This window comes from Curcuma longa, chromosome 6 (assembly GCF_044706935.1).
Source record: "Curcuma longa cultivar G26 ecotype Majalengka, Jawa Barat chromosome 6, ITB_CL_G26_1.1, whole genome shotgun sequence".
NCBI classification, from domain to species: domain Eukaryota; kingdom Viridiplantae; phylum Streptophyta; class Magnoliopsida; order Zingiberales; family Zingiberaceae; genus Curcuma; species Curcuma longa.
In genome coordinates this window covers 2266141-2281269 of record NC_133866.1, presented here as the reverse complement: position 1 = coordinate 2281269, position 15129 = coordinate 2266141, and the positions used below count along the sequence as shown (strand labels likewise).

At 32.4% G+C, this 15129-nt stretch overlaps 1 protein-coding gene across 1 annotated transcript; it reads left to right on the top strand.

Annotated features, from left to right (window-relative positions):
- Positions 1–11574: 11574 nt before the first annotated feature.
- On the top strand, positions 11575–13896 carry LOC141830611 (ferritin-4, chloroplastic-like). Its single transcript, XM_074718014.1, has 8 exons — positions 11575–11934; positions 12217–12300; positions 12380–12440; positions 12525–12612; positions 13057–13118; positions 13201–13266; positions 13511–13574; positions 13658–13896. Exons 1-8 carry the CDS (start codon positions 11624–11626, stop codon positions 13711–13713), a joined length of 792 nt encoding a protein of 263 aa, XP_074574115.1. The 5' UTR covers positions 11575–11623; the 3' UTR covers positions 13714–13896.
- Positions 13897–15129: the final 1233 nt, after the last annotated feature.

The following is a 15129-nucleotide window of genomic DNA, read 5'->3' as shown; positions in this document are numbered from 1 at the left end:
AGCTATCTACCTCCACTATGAACTCCTCCTTTTTAGATAACTTCCGGAGGCGGAGAAGCCTCTCACAAGTTTTCTCTTACAAGAACACAATAATACACCAAGAAATAGGAATACAAATACAAATTAAAGCAAAACACCTTTAGAAATGAGATATTGCTTTGAATGATTTCTTGTTGATAGGAATAGCCTCTTGTTAGTATGGAAATGCAACAGCACTTCATCCTCAAACCCCCAAGAATTTGTTCGCTTCTCCTTCAAGCGAAATCCTACTTATACAGTTGATGTTAGGGTTGATTTTCGCCTATCAGTCGACTAATACCCTCTACCAGTCGACTGATTTGGTCAACGATCAAATAACGACTTCTGAATTTTCTGAAATCTGTCTGATTTTGTCGATTTTCAAATATCAGTAGACTGATTGTGATTCATTTTTGTACACTTTTAAAATAGCACCAGTCAACTGATTACCCTTATCAGTCGACTGATTATCCTGATCAATCAACTGATTACCCTGATCAATCGACTTATAATTATCCTAATCAATTGAATCGATTTGCTTCTGTTCGATTCTGATCCAAATCAATCAACTGATACACATAATCAGTAGAATCAATTTCTACATCTCTGAACAAGTTTCGTTTCGCACCAAAGATCGTCCTGTTCTAATATCCGAGTCAAAAGGTATGACTTTCGGAAGTTTGTTATGTCATTTTCGACTTCCTTTACATGACGTCCGATCATCCTTGACCTGTCAAGACGTCCCGTTGCCTAGCATATGGTCAACCTTAACCTGTTAGGACTTCATCGTTGTTTAACATCCGATCATCCTTGACCTATCGAGACTTCCTGTTTGCTCAGTATCTGATTGACCTCAACCTACCAAGATTTCGTTGTTGTCTAGCATTCGATCAACCTTGACCTGCGAAGACTTTAAATCACCAAGTGTCTGGTCAACCTTGATCCACTTGAATTTTCCTCTTGCCAACTTCTCTATTGGACTTCCAATCATCAAGTATCCGGTCAACCTTGACCCACTTAGACTTTCCATCTCGTGCCAAGTGTCTGGTCCTCCATGACCCACTTGAACTTCCTATCTCGTGCCAAGTGTCTGATCCTCCATGATCCACTTGGACTTTCCATCATCAAGTATTCGGTCAACCTAGATCTACTTGACACCTAACCAACATATTAATCAAATATCAAAATCTGACTCGAGTCAAACTGAGCTTGGTCAACTTGGTCAACCTTGACCTAAGGTTGATTGCACCAACAATCTCTCCCTTTTTGATGTTTGACAATATGTTTAAGTTAGACTAACTCATTAATCCAACCTCTTTCATCATCCTTCTTCTCATGCCAAAGTATAAATGTGGGTCTCATAACTTAAACCCTATATTCTCCCCCTTGGCATACATCAAAAATCTTTTCTCAAAATACATTCATCTTATCCAATCCAATCCTTTTAAATGAAGGTTACCTACCTTTCATTTCATCAAATACTCAACCTAGAGTATACATTCCTTCATTCATTCACTTATTCTCAAATTCTTACATTTTCATCCTTTCATATCCAATTCATGCCTTTAAGGTAGACCTCCCCCTCAAAGCATGCTCCAATCTCTATCATTGCACCAATAATGATTTTGGAGTTTCTAAACCTTTGTAAAAGTTTAAGTCATGAGATTAAAATTTTAACCTTGAATCTAAACCTCCTCAACTCCTTATCTTCCCCTTTTTAACATCTCTTTTTGATTTTCATCAAGAAAATCACCTTTGAATGTTTATCCAAGCATATCACATAGTTAGGGATAATTAAGTTATTTGAAATGAGTCTAAACACCTTAAACAAATTTATTTTAGTGAAAATATAAAAATCAGTCAACTTATTACTGATATTAGTTAATTAATACAAAAAACTGCATTTTTAATTTTCAGACTGAATTTCAAAAATACATAAGTAATTCTATAATTTTCAAAAAATTATAAAATTTCATACATACATTATTATGTCAAATAATATCAGGGGAAAATAGTTTTCTAAGAAAATACGTCTTATTTTCAAATTAAGAATGATACAAAGTTAGCTATAGAAACTATTGAAAACTTCAATATTTCACTCTAACTTTGTATCAATTTGGTCAATGATGATTCCTATTAACAAATAGACTTCACCAAAGTTTTCTAAAATACTTTTGAAATCATTTTCAAAATTAATTTTCAACCATGATATAAGGGATCTGATAAGAGAGTTTTGGGTCTATCAATGAGTTTTGATTGAAATTCATTGATAGACCTAAGGGATCTGGATTTTTGAAAAGTTGGCATATAATAAAAGAGGAAAGTACATTGAAAGTATTTATCGTGTCCATGCCTGATTCTGACATCCCTACAATAAGTTATACATATGTGTCAATTGTCTTAAGGTTTGAAATTTTGAAAACCTTCTGATCACATGTTAAAGACTTTAACCTGATAGTTTTGAGCACATATAGACTCCAAGACACTTCAAAAACCTATAACACTTGGAATGGGTCTGATCAGAGATTTCTAAATCCATCAATAAATTTTGATCGAACCCCATTGATAGACCTAGGAAATTTAAATTTCTAAAAAAATCGACATGTAATAGAAGAGCTGGGTATGGAGAAAGTAAATATAGTGTGCAAACCTCATCCTGAGCCTCGTAAATAAAATTATGGTTGTGTGTCAATTTGACGAATATTGTGCTGCTAGTTTCGGAAGATCAACACCACTATGGTGCTGTTCTTCCGGACTAGCACCATCACCACTATGGTGCAGCTCTAGTTCGATTCAGTTTGATTGAAAATTTTGATTTATTTTGTTTAACCAAATTAGAAGTTTTAAAATTGAAATCAAATCGAATTACTCAACATAACTATTTTTTTTAACTAAAATTGAGTGATTAATAAAGACTTTCATGTTTGGAGTTACCGTCTATTTTCTATTGCCAATGAATTATCTTATTTGGACGTTTTTAATTTTCATTAAGACAACAAAATTAAAAATAAAAAATGGACAAATTTAAGGGATCAATAATTGTAATGCTGTAAATTTATAAAAAAAAATAATAAGTTCTTTAGAGTCCTTAAAACTTTTGGTCAAAATTTATATATAGGATTATATTATTGATGAACTTAAAGAGTTTATAATTTTTAAAAATATATATATAAATAAATTAAAAAGGTTATTTAGAGCGTATAATATTAATTTAATATGAATTTTAGATTTTATGATTATCAATGATTTTTAATACAATAATTAAAATTTTTATTTTAATATTTATTTTATTTTTTATTCTTTTGTAATTAGATATTAAAAATAGAAAAAATATTTTTAATTTTTATTAATCTTTTTTTATATTTTTTAATTTTTATTAAAATTTTAAAAATAAAAATAAATAAATTTAGAGGATTATTTATAACCCAAGTGTAGAATGTATCCACTAATCTTAGTTAACACTTAATTGAAGCAAAGGTTTGAAATTCTTAATGAATTTTTTTTCTTTATTGATTTAATGAGAATTTTGTTTTTTTTCCTTTTTATTGTTTACTTATTTTTTATTTTACTTGTATAGTTTATAATATATATTTTAGGGCAAATATCAAGAAGGTATTTTTTCTTCAAATCTTCAAAGGCACTTCACTTTGAATTTTAATCAAAAGGGCATTTCTTTTCTACAAAAGGTGGAATCTGTTACTCAGTGATCCTACACGGTCGACTCCACGACCCAAAAGAGCATCTCTTGATACTATTTAACCAAGTAATTTTATCCTTCTATCTTCAACTTCATGTCAATCCACAATTCAAAAAATAGTCATAATAATTTTTTAATTCAGATGCATATAGATATCTCTGCTAGGGTTGCAAACAAATCGAGCTGGCTCGCGAGCTTTTCGAGCCAGTTCAAATAATATTTGATTCATATTCAAAATTATCAAATTCGAGTTGAGTACTCGAACATGTTCGATAATTTTTCTAGCCGAATTCGAATCTATAATATTGTGTTCGACTATCCATGAGCCGCTCGCGAGCTTTTATTTAATTTTATTATATATTTATTATTTTCTATTATATTATTCAAACTCGAATAATTCAAATCGAACTCGAATAATTAAGGCATTTCAAACCAAAGTTTGATTATGCTCGAATTAAGGTTCAAATAATTCGAATCAAACTTGAGCTCGAATCATATTTTGAATCAAACTTAGAGTCAAAATTATTGATATTTTCGAGCTTCAAATCGAATTCGAATATTATATATATATATTTCGAGCTCCAATTCGAATATCAATATTTTTATATTATTCGATTCGATTCGACTCAGTTTGCACCCCTAATCTCTCCTCTCCTCTCCTCTTTTTCTCTCTCCATAATAAAAAAAATTAATTCGAATACATGTAAACATCTCTCCTTTTTCCTCTCTCAACTCACGTGTCTATTTTTCTTAGTTAAACGGCTCAATCAAAAAAAAATAAAATAAAAACTTAATTATATTGTTAAAAAAAATGATAATCCCAGTAGCCAACATCTCTGGGGGTGGTCGGCCCGGTCCTACGGAAGTTTCCCACCGACCCTTGATAAGAACTTTGATATAAAAGATATTAATGATTCGAATTTATTTTTTAATTTAATTATTAAATTTAGAATAATCCTCTAAATTTATTATTTTTATTTTTAATTTTAAACTTTTAATAAAAATTAAAAATACAAAAATGTTAATAAAATGTAAAAATTTAAATACATATATATTTTTAATGTCTAATTACAAAAAAATAGAAAAGGTGAAATAAATAATAAATAATAAAATAAATTTTTAATTATTTTATTAAATATTTTTATTAAAAAATTATTGATGATCTTAAAAATCTAAAATTTATATTAATCGCTCTAAGTATACTTTTTTAATTTATTTATATATGTTTTAAAATATTTTTGAGTTCTTTAAGTTCACCAATAATCTCATAAATTTTGATCAAAAGTCATTAAGACTCCAAAAAATTTAATTTTATTATAAATTTACATCATTACAATCATGGATCCCTTAAATTTATCCAATTTTTATTTTCGATTTTGGTGTCTTAATGAAAAATTAAATACATCCAAATAATATAATTCATCGGTAATTGCAAAGGGATGGTAACACCAAAATATGGGAGCCTTTATTAATCGTGCATTATAACAAAAATAAACTAATAATTCTGTTTGATTAATTTGAAATTTTAATTTTTTAAAAAATAATTATTTAGGATAATTTGCTTTGGTTTTGATTTTAAAATATGTAATTTGGTTAAACTGAATAAATTAAAATTTTCAATCGAATCGGAACTGTACCACCATGGAACTAGTTTTCAAAAATCAACACTAGTGTTGGTTTCTATGGTGATGAATTTTGAAATCAACACCACAGTAATACTGGTGTTGGTTTTCAAAACAAGCACCACTGTAATGTTGATTTTGAAAATCAACACCACAATGGTGCTAGTGTTAGTTTGGGAAAATAGCATCACAACATTATAGTTGTGTTGGTCAGAAGAACAACACCTTAGTAGTGTTGATCTTTCAAAACCATATCATAATATTCATCAATTGGTACGTAATCATAATTTTATTTATAAGGCTCAAGACGAGGCTTGTACACTATATTTATCTTCTCCATACTAACTCTTCCATTACATATTAACTTTTTTGAAATCCAAATTCTCTAAGTCTATAAATGGATTTTAGCCAAAAATTATGGATGGACCTAGAGAGCTCTGATCGGACCAATTTTAAATGCTCCAAGTTTCTAAAATACCCCGAGTCAATATGTGCTCAGAGCTATCAGTTTGAAGTAATAAATAACAGTAATCAGAAGGTTTTCAAAGTTTCAAACTTTAAGACAATTAACATATACACATAACTTATCGTAGGACATGTATACCATAAATACCTTCAATGCATTATTCTCTTCAATTATATGTCAACTTTTCAGAAATCCAAATCTCCTAGGTCCATCAATGGGTTTCTAGTTCTGATCAGACTTATTCCAAGTGCTATAGGTTTCTGAAGTATCCCGGAATGTATATGTGCCCAGAGCTATCAGCTTGAAATTATTAACATCAATGATCAAAATGTTTTCAAAGTTTTTAATTTTAAGGCAATTAACACATACCTATAATTTAGCGTACGGATATTAGAATCAAATATGGATATCATAAATACCTTCAATGCACTACCCTCTTCCATTACATATCAACCTTTCAAAAATCCAAATCCCCTAGTTCATCAATGGTTTCGATCAAAATTCATTGATAGACTTAGATAACTTTGATCAGACTCATTCCAAGTACTGTAGATTTTGAAAGTGCCCCAGAATGTATATGTACCCAGAGCTATCATCTTGAACTCACTAACATCAATAATTAGAAGGTTATCAAAGTTTTAAATTTTAAAGCAATTGACACATACTCATAACTTATCGTAGGGATGTCAGAATCAAACATGAACACCATAAATACCTTCAATGCACTACCCTCTTCTATTACATGTAAACTTTTTTAAAATCTAAATCCCCTAGGTCTATCATTGAGTTTCAATCAAAAACTCATTGATAGACCTTGACACTCTATTTGGGAGGAAGTGAGGGAAGGGGAAGGAAGGGTAAATAAGGGGAAGGAGAATTTTGGGTTTGGGATGGAGTTAAGGAGGGGAAGGGGAGAGAAGGGTAAGTTTCACCCTTGCATGCTCATGAATCGCTATAATTTCTTACACTCCGTTTTGCGGTGTAAGGAAGGGGAACTCAAAAATATTTTATTCTAATTTTATTTTTATTTTAAAATATTAATTTCTAAATAACAATCTATTTATATATCTCATCTTTGTGACATCGATCCTCGCACAACGTGGGCCATCACCGTTCAGTGTCCAATCACTCACATTCCACAACGTCGGCGCCGACCCTCATCGTAAATCTCTTTGAGGACAAGACTCAAGAAAACAGAGATAGGTAACCCTAATCTTCTTCTTCTCCTTCTTTGAGGATAAGAACTTGTCCAAAGAGTATGCGTTGTCTATTTTAGGACCTTCCATATCTCAGTTTCTACATTAAATACTGATAGAATTTTATAATTTCCTATCTGTCCTCTACATGCGTCGTCTTTTTTAAGAAGTTGTTAGGATCGGTGCGTTCGCTAGAGGGGGTGAATAGCGATTTTTTATTTTTCTTCTACAAAAATATTAGCGGAAGCAAAGAAACAAAGAAGAAAAGATCACAACGCTAACCCGTTCGATTTACTTGGTATCCACCTCTACGAGGTGACTAATCTAAGGATCCACACACACAGCCGACGATTCCACTATGAGAAAAATCTCCTTCTCGAATCACATTTCGAAGGCGGAGAAACCTTCACAACACGACGTCTTCCTCGTACAAGGTTTTTAATGAAGTATGAGAGGAAGAGAAAAGCTTTGACAATGTTAGAGAGCAGTAAAGAAGATGAAAGAATATGATATATTTTCTCTGCAACGTTGACCACTCTTTTTATAAAATTCAGTGCACCATTCGACTGCTCCTAGGGCCAGTCGACTGATGGGCTTCAACGGGAATTAAATATGCATTTAATTCGCCAGTTGTCACCCCAACGGCAGTATATCAATCGACTGCTCCAAGGTCAGTCGACTGGTCCCAGTCGACTGTTCACTCGACTGATTTTTCTGTGCTTGGCTGTGTGTGCTCCGGATCAGCCCCAGTCGACTGCTGGCAGGGCCAGTCGACTGCTCAAGCTGAAAACTCACTTTTTCAGCTTCTTCTTCATCCCTTAGTCTTGACACAAGTCTTCAAACGTCTTCCACAAGCCTCGTGCACTCCCTTGCACTCGCTTGAGGCATTTCCCTCGACTTTGCCGTGCTAAGACTTCTCTTGCCAAGAGGCCTTGCCTCCGGGACTTCACCTTTGCCAAGAGGCCGTGCCTCTGGGACTTCACCTTTGCCAAGACTCAATTCCTGGACTTTCCTGTAAACTCAAGTCACACACGTTAGATCAATAAACATTGCTTAACTTAAACTGTTTTAGCCAAACATTAAAATCCAAGTTGCTTGGGGCAAAATTGCCTCAACAGAAGTGAGGGTATTTTTATAACTTTATATATTTAACCTTCATTTTTTTTCCTTTCCTCCCAAACAAGATAACACATGTTATGTTAATAAACATTCTATCCATTCCAAACAACGGTAACATAAATACTTCACCTCACTTTCCCTCCCTTCCCCTCCCTTCCTCTTTCGTTAATGAACCTTCTCTCACCCCAACTAAATAGAGCATGAGAGCTCTGATCGGATCCATTCCAAGTGCTACAAGTTTTTGAAGTGCCCCGGAGTCTATATGTGGTCAGAGTTATTAGCTTGAAGTCATTAACATCAATGATCAAAAGGTTTTGAAAGTTTTAAACTTTAAGACATTTGACACATACCAATAACTTATCGTAGGGATATCATAACAAAGAATGAACACCATAAATACCTTCAATGCACTACCCTCTTCCATTACATATCAACTTTTTAGAAATCCAAATCTCCTAGATCCATCAATGGATTTCGATCAAAGCTCATTGATGGAGAGCTCGATCTAATCAAACTCATTTCAATTGCTATGGATTTTTGAAGTATCCCAGAATCAATATGTGTCTAGAGCTGTCAGCTTGAAGTCATTATATCAGTTATCATAAGGTTTTTAAAGTTTCAAACTTTAAGGCAATTGGCACATATAACTTATCGTAAGGATGTTAGAACGAAGCATGAACACCATAAGTACTTTAAAGTTATGGATATGTACCAATTGTCTTAAATTTAAAACTTTGAAAACTTTCTGATCACTAAAGATAATGACTTCAAACTGATAGCTCTGGGCACATATAGACTATGGGACACTTTAGAAACCTGTAGCACTTGTAATGGATCCGATCAAAGCTCTCTGAGTCCATCAATGTATTTTGACCGAAACTCATTGATTGACCTAGAGGATCTGAATTTCTAAAAAGTTGACATGTAATGGAAGAGGATAGTATATTGAAGGTATTTATGACATGGTTCTGACATCCCTACATAAGTTATGTGTACGTGTCAATTGTCTTAAAGTCTAAAACTTTGAAAACCTTCTAATTATTAATGTTAATGGTTTTAAGCTAATAGTTCTAGGCACATATAAACTTCGAGACACTTCAAAAACATGTAACACTTAGAATGGGTCAAATCAGAGCTTTCTAAATCATGAGTGTGGAGAAGGTAATGGGCATGTAATGGAAGAGCTAAGTGTGGAGAAGGTAGATAGAGTGTGTAAACCTTGTCTTAAGCCTTGTAAATGAAATTATGGTTGTGTGTCAATCGATGAATACTGTGATGCTGGTTTCAAAAGATCAACACCACTATGGTGCTATTCTTCCAGACCAGCACAATCACCATTGTGCTGCAGCTCTTGGAATAGGTCCAATCAGAGCTTTCTAAATCCATCAGTAGATTTTGATCGAAACCTGTTGATAGACCTAGGGAATTTGAATTTCTAAAAATTGATATGTAATGGAAAAGCTTAGTGTGGAGAAGGTAGATATAGTGTGCAAATCTTGTCTTGAGTCTCATAAATAAAATTATTTTTGTTGTAATAAGTGATTAATAAAGACTTCATATATGTTTGTCTGCAGAGCATAGTTGAGTTGATTACGATGGGACAGACTTGTTAAAGTGGGCAAGGGTCGAATCTCGATGAAGCCGAAGCAATACCCTCCTCGTAGTGGCGGATTCTACTTTTTATTGAAGAGTTACCGTCTATTTTCTATTGCCAATGAATTATCTTATTTGGACGTTTTTAATTTTCATTCAGACTAAAAAAAAGGGACAAATTTAAGGGATCCATAATTGTAATGATGTAAATTTATAATAAAATTAAGTTCTTTAGGGTCCTTAATGATTTTTGGTCAAAATTTATAGGATTATTGATGAACTTTAAGAGTTTACAATTTTTTTTAAAAAAATAAATTAATTAAAAAGATTATTTAGAGTGTATAATATTAATTTAATATAAATTTCAGATTTTAAGATTATCAATGATTTTTAATAAAATCTTTAATAAAATAATTAAAAATTTTATTTTATTATTTATTATTATTTTATTCTTTTGTAATTAGATATTAAAAAATAAGCAAAATATTTCTATTTTTTTACTTTTTATTAATCTTCTTTTATATTTTTAAGGTCTTATTAAAATTTTAAAAATAAAAATAAGAATGAATAAATTTAGAAGATTAATTATCTAAATTAATAATTAATTTTAAAAAAAAATAAATTTGAGTCATCAATATCAAAGTTCTTCGTAATATAAATAAGTTTTTGTTTTTTTTATCTTCATCGGTTCAGTTTAATTAAGAAAAATAGCTAGACATCCTAGTTGAGAGAGAAAAGAGAAGAGAGGAGAGACGTTTACTTGCATCTAAATCAAATAATTTTTTTTTGAATTGTGGAGAGAGAAAATAGAAGAGATATTTATATGCATCCGAATTAAAATTTATTATTTTTTAAAATTATACTTAAAAATCACATTGAGAGTAAGGTTGTAAACAAATTAAGCCGAGTAAATTTTAAAGTATTCAATTTTGTTTGATAAGGTAGTCAAGTCAAATCGAGCTGAGTCTTAAATGAACTAAGCATTTGAAATGATTATTTAAGTTTGACTTGATTTCTTTTTTATGAATTTGAGTTTGATTAAAGTTTGACTTGAGTTTGATTGATTTAGATATTATCGAGCTCATAATTTAAACTTATTTGATTATTTAAAAATTTTATGGTTTAAATTTATTTGGTTGATTATTAAATTTAATAATTTATTTAACTATTTTAAAACTTTTTTTTATATAGCATGTTGATAAAAATTTTATTGATAAATAGGATTAATGAACGTTGTTCGTAAATATTAACAAGTTGAACACTTGTGTTTAAATTTATTTATTTAATTTAAAAAAATTTTAAATTTATTTATTTAATTGATCTTATGTATATTAAATGAATATAAATAAATTTTTATTAAATTAAATATCAATTTTATTTTTAAATATTCAATTTATTTACCATCGAGCATAGGGTAAAATTACTTGATTGAACACGGTTAAGGGCGCCCTCTTAATTAAAATTCAAACTGAGACGTATTTTTAAAATTTTGGAAAAAAAACAAAAACGCATTTTTGTCTTATATTTTATAATAAATACAACACTAGCAACGACATGTGCGGTTGCATTTTGCTCCATTTCGCGTCTCCACGAGACGCCCGAGGCGCCCACGCGCGCCTCTTTATTCGAAATTGGCACGTGGATTTCTATTTCCAATCTATTTCGTCAAAATACGAGATTTTTTTTTTCAAAAAAGATTCCTTTCACACGGCACCGATAATCGCCTTGTGGAGATCGCGAGCTCGACACGCGCTTATGCCCCCCCTAACGAGCACCACCGTCCACGTGTCTGTTCTCATCGAGCTCTCCCTGCTCTTTTTAAACGCTCGTCTCGTTGCCCTCTCGTTTCCCATCTGTCCTTAGTGCCTTCCTTAGTGCGCTGCTCTCTGTTTCTCTTCTTGATCAAGCACTCATGCTTCTGGAAGTTTCCGCCGCCCTCGCCCCCTTCGCCTCCTTCAAGGCCGCGGCGGCGCCTCCCGGAGGCAATCTCCTCTTCCGGCGGCCTGCCTTCCCGGTCCCCCTTTTCGGATCGCCGATTGGGACGAGGAGGCGCTTGTCGTCCCTGGCGTCCGCCGAATCCGGCCAGGTCCTGACGGGACTCTTGTTTCAGCCCTTCGAGGAAATCAAAGAGGAGCTCTCTCTGCTACCGACCTCCCCGGATCTGTCTTTAGCACGTCAGAAATACGACGATGAGTGCGAATCGACCCTCAATCAACAGATCAAGTCAGTTTTTATATTATCCCTTCTCGGTCGTTTAACCCTCTGACTCTACAAGTTGAATCAAAGAATCCTGGAATTGGTTCTTTGTTCCGCGGTCTTTGTTTTGCCTTTTTGATGACTTTCTTTTTGATTCTCGAGATAAATGACCTAGGATCTGTGCCCTTTTCGTTTCCTATTTCGATGCGTGATATTAATTGGGGAGCCCATATCTTGTTTGTCCTGTTCTTTAAGTTCTTTTTGAGTGATTTAATCAAACTGATCTCGTCAAAATCATTCTATTTCCAGTGTTGAATACAACAATTCGTACGTCTATCATGCGCTGTTCGCTTACTTCGACCGTGACAACGTTGCGCTGAAAGGCCTTGCAAAGTAAGTCCTCGTTTATTCTCTAATTTCCTACAAGTGTTGTGATTCTTGCGTATATCTGACTTGCTTTTGCTCGTTACAGGTTCTATAAGGAATCAAGCGAAGAGGAACGGGAGCATGCCGTGAAACTGATGGAATACCAGGTCCTTTTTTTCTGGTTAGGTTACCAGGTTTTAGTTATTGTTTAAAAAACCAGGATAACTGATTCTAAATTTCTCCGTAACCAGAACAAGCGCGGCGGAAGAGTGAAACTCCAATCTATTGTCATGCCATTATCTGAGTTCGATCACCCCGAAAAGGGAGACGCGTTGCATGGTAAGTTTGAATTTGTGTCATTTTATCTTATCAAATATTGCAAGTCAATTCGACTTTGACTTTATAGTCAGGCATGTCTTTTGCCATATGAAAAAGTAGATTCACCACATTTTCTGCTCATCCCAATCTAATCTAAATCAATTATTTAATTGTATTAATTAGTTGTCAGTGATTACTACTTATCCTAAATCTTGAAGTCCACTATGATATTGTTCTTACCCAAGCCCAACCCTGAACTCACTTAAGGAATTTGCCCCCTTTTATTATAATTATAGCCATAAAATTTGTGTGTGAGAGAGTAGTTAGTCTGAGTTTAACCTCTTGGAAAAGACTAAATATATAAATATACATTATTAAAATTGTTGTTAATTATGTATATTAGTCAAGTTTTTAGTGCATCGAGATCAGATTACCCACATTGAGTCAAGTTTTGCTCTGTCGTAGCCATGGAATTGACTCTGGCGCTTGAGAAGTTGACAAATGAGAAGCTGCTCCAGCTGCTCAGTGTAAGCCATGCTGAACCATAGTCCAACTATTTACCGGTATCTCATATTATTTCCTCTTGCATTGTGCTGAAATTTCATCCAGGTGGCTGAAAAATGCAATGATGCTCAACTGGCTGACTTCATTGAAAGTGAATTTCTTGAAGAGCAGGTGACGTACTATTCCCCCTGATTGTTTTCACTGTTCATGTTCCACTGTTTTCTTTGTGAATTGTAGCTTTGTTTTCTAGGAAGAAATTATGATGCTTTGGCTATTAATTTTTTCAGAGAGTTTCAGCATAATTAGAAAGATACAAATTAGACAAAAATATAGAAAGATCAGGAAAAAAAATTCTAAAACAAAAGATTGATTAGCAGTTCATATTGCTGCTGAACTTTGTAACCCTCATATTCAGGTGGAAGCCATAAAGAGGATATCTGAGTACGTTGCTCAGCTGAGAAGGGTAGGGAAAGGACACGGTAAGGTTTCCGTTGCCAAACATAATCTCCAGACGACAGTTTTGAGATATTCTCACGAGCGATTGGGTATTGTTTTATGGCAGGGGTTTGGCATTTTGACCAGATGCTCCTCCATGAGCGAGATGCTGCGGCTGCTTAAACTACTAATATCCTGTACTGGAAAGGATGTGGCTTCTGTTCTCTGAGTGAACTCTTGATCTGTGTCTGTAGGTTGGTTCTCATTTGCTTTAAGTCTGTAGGAATTTTTGCTGTCTGAAATCCTTGAACCTTGTAGATGTTGAAAGTAGAGAGCAGAATCAGATGATTTCTTGAGGTCTTTAAACTTGGATCAAGTTTTACCAATTAACTGCATTATCACTAGGTATCCCGTGGGCTCAATTAGCACAACCGATTAACAATATCAATATATATATGTATATATTTATAGTATAGTTACCTCATTTTGTATATAGATTATGTCGCTCATTTTGCACGTCATGCGCATTCTACTCATTGTTCATCTGAACATGGACATCGAGAGCACGTTGTGTTTAACTAAATAATCATGAATATTAAAATTTTTATTTTTTAATTTAGTGAGATCTTTTTTGAAAAGGCCCTTTCTGAAGCATCATTTCAATTTTTTCTAATAGAAAAAGTAGTAAGTTAGTCATATGTAATATAGGCATGTCTAATTTACTATTTTTTTTTGTTAGTTTACATAAGACTAACTTATTACTTTTTCTACTATTTTGTTAGTTTGCATATGTCTAACTTACTATTTTTTCTGCTATTTTGTATATGGCTAACTTACTACTTTTTCTGCTATTTTATTAATTTTTCTGTTATTTTGTTAGTTTTTTTGCTATTTTAGGGCTTTTTTGCCTTTATTTGAGGTAAGAGTGAGAGTGTATTTTTATGGCTAACTTACTATTTTTTTGCTATTTTGTTAGTTTTTCTGTTATTTTGTTAGTTTTTCTGCTATTCTGAGGGGGGTTTTTTTTTGTATATGGCTAACTTACTATTTTTTTGCTATTTTGTTAGTTTTTCTGTTATTTTGTTAGTTTTTCTGCTATTCTGAGGGGTTTTTTTTTTGTATATGGCTAACTTATTACTTTTTTTACTATTTTGTTAGTTTTTTACTATTTTGTATATGTTTAACTTATTAATTTTTCTACTATTTTATAAAAAATTCACTCCTACTTTTGTCTAAAATAAAGGTTACTTTTTCTACTATTATACATATGATTAATTTACTATTTTTTCTGTTATTTTGAGACTTTTTTATCTTTATTTTAGGCAAAAGTGGAAGAAAATTTACTCTCACTTTTGCCTAAAATAAAGGTAAGAAAAGCCTCAAAATAGTATAAAAAACTAATAAAATAATAAAAAAAATTAATAAAATAATAGAAAATAGTAAGTTGGCTGTATGTAAAATAGCAGAAAAAGAAGTAAGTTAGACTAAAAAAATCCACTTCCACTTTTGCCTAAAATAAAGGCAGAAAAGCTCCAAAATAGCAAAAAAATTAATAAAATAGTAGAAAAATTAACAAAATAGCAGAAAAAATAATATCTA

Coding starts and splice junctions, on each gene's coding strand:
- LOC141830611 (XM_074718014.1), top strand. CDS start 11,624: ATGCTTCTGGAAGTTTCCGCCGCCCTCGCCCCCTTCGCCTCCTTCAAG. Junction 12,613..13,056: donor AAAGGGAGACGCGTTGCATG/GTAAGTTTGAAT, acceptor GCTCTGTCGTAG/CCATGGAATTGACTCTGGCG. Junction 13,119..13,200: donor AGCTGCTCCAGCTGCTCAGT/GTAAGCCATGCT, acceptor AATTTCATCCAG/GTGGCTGAAAAATGCAATGA.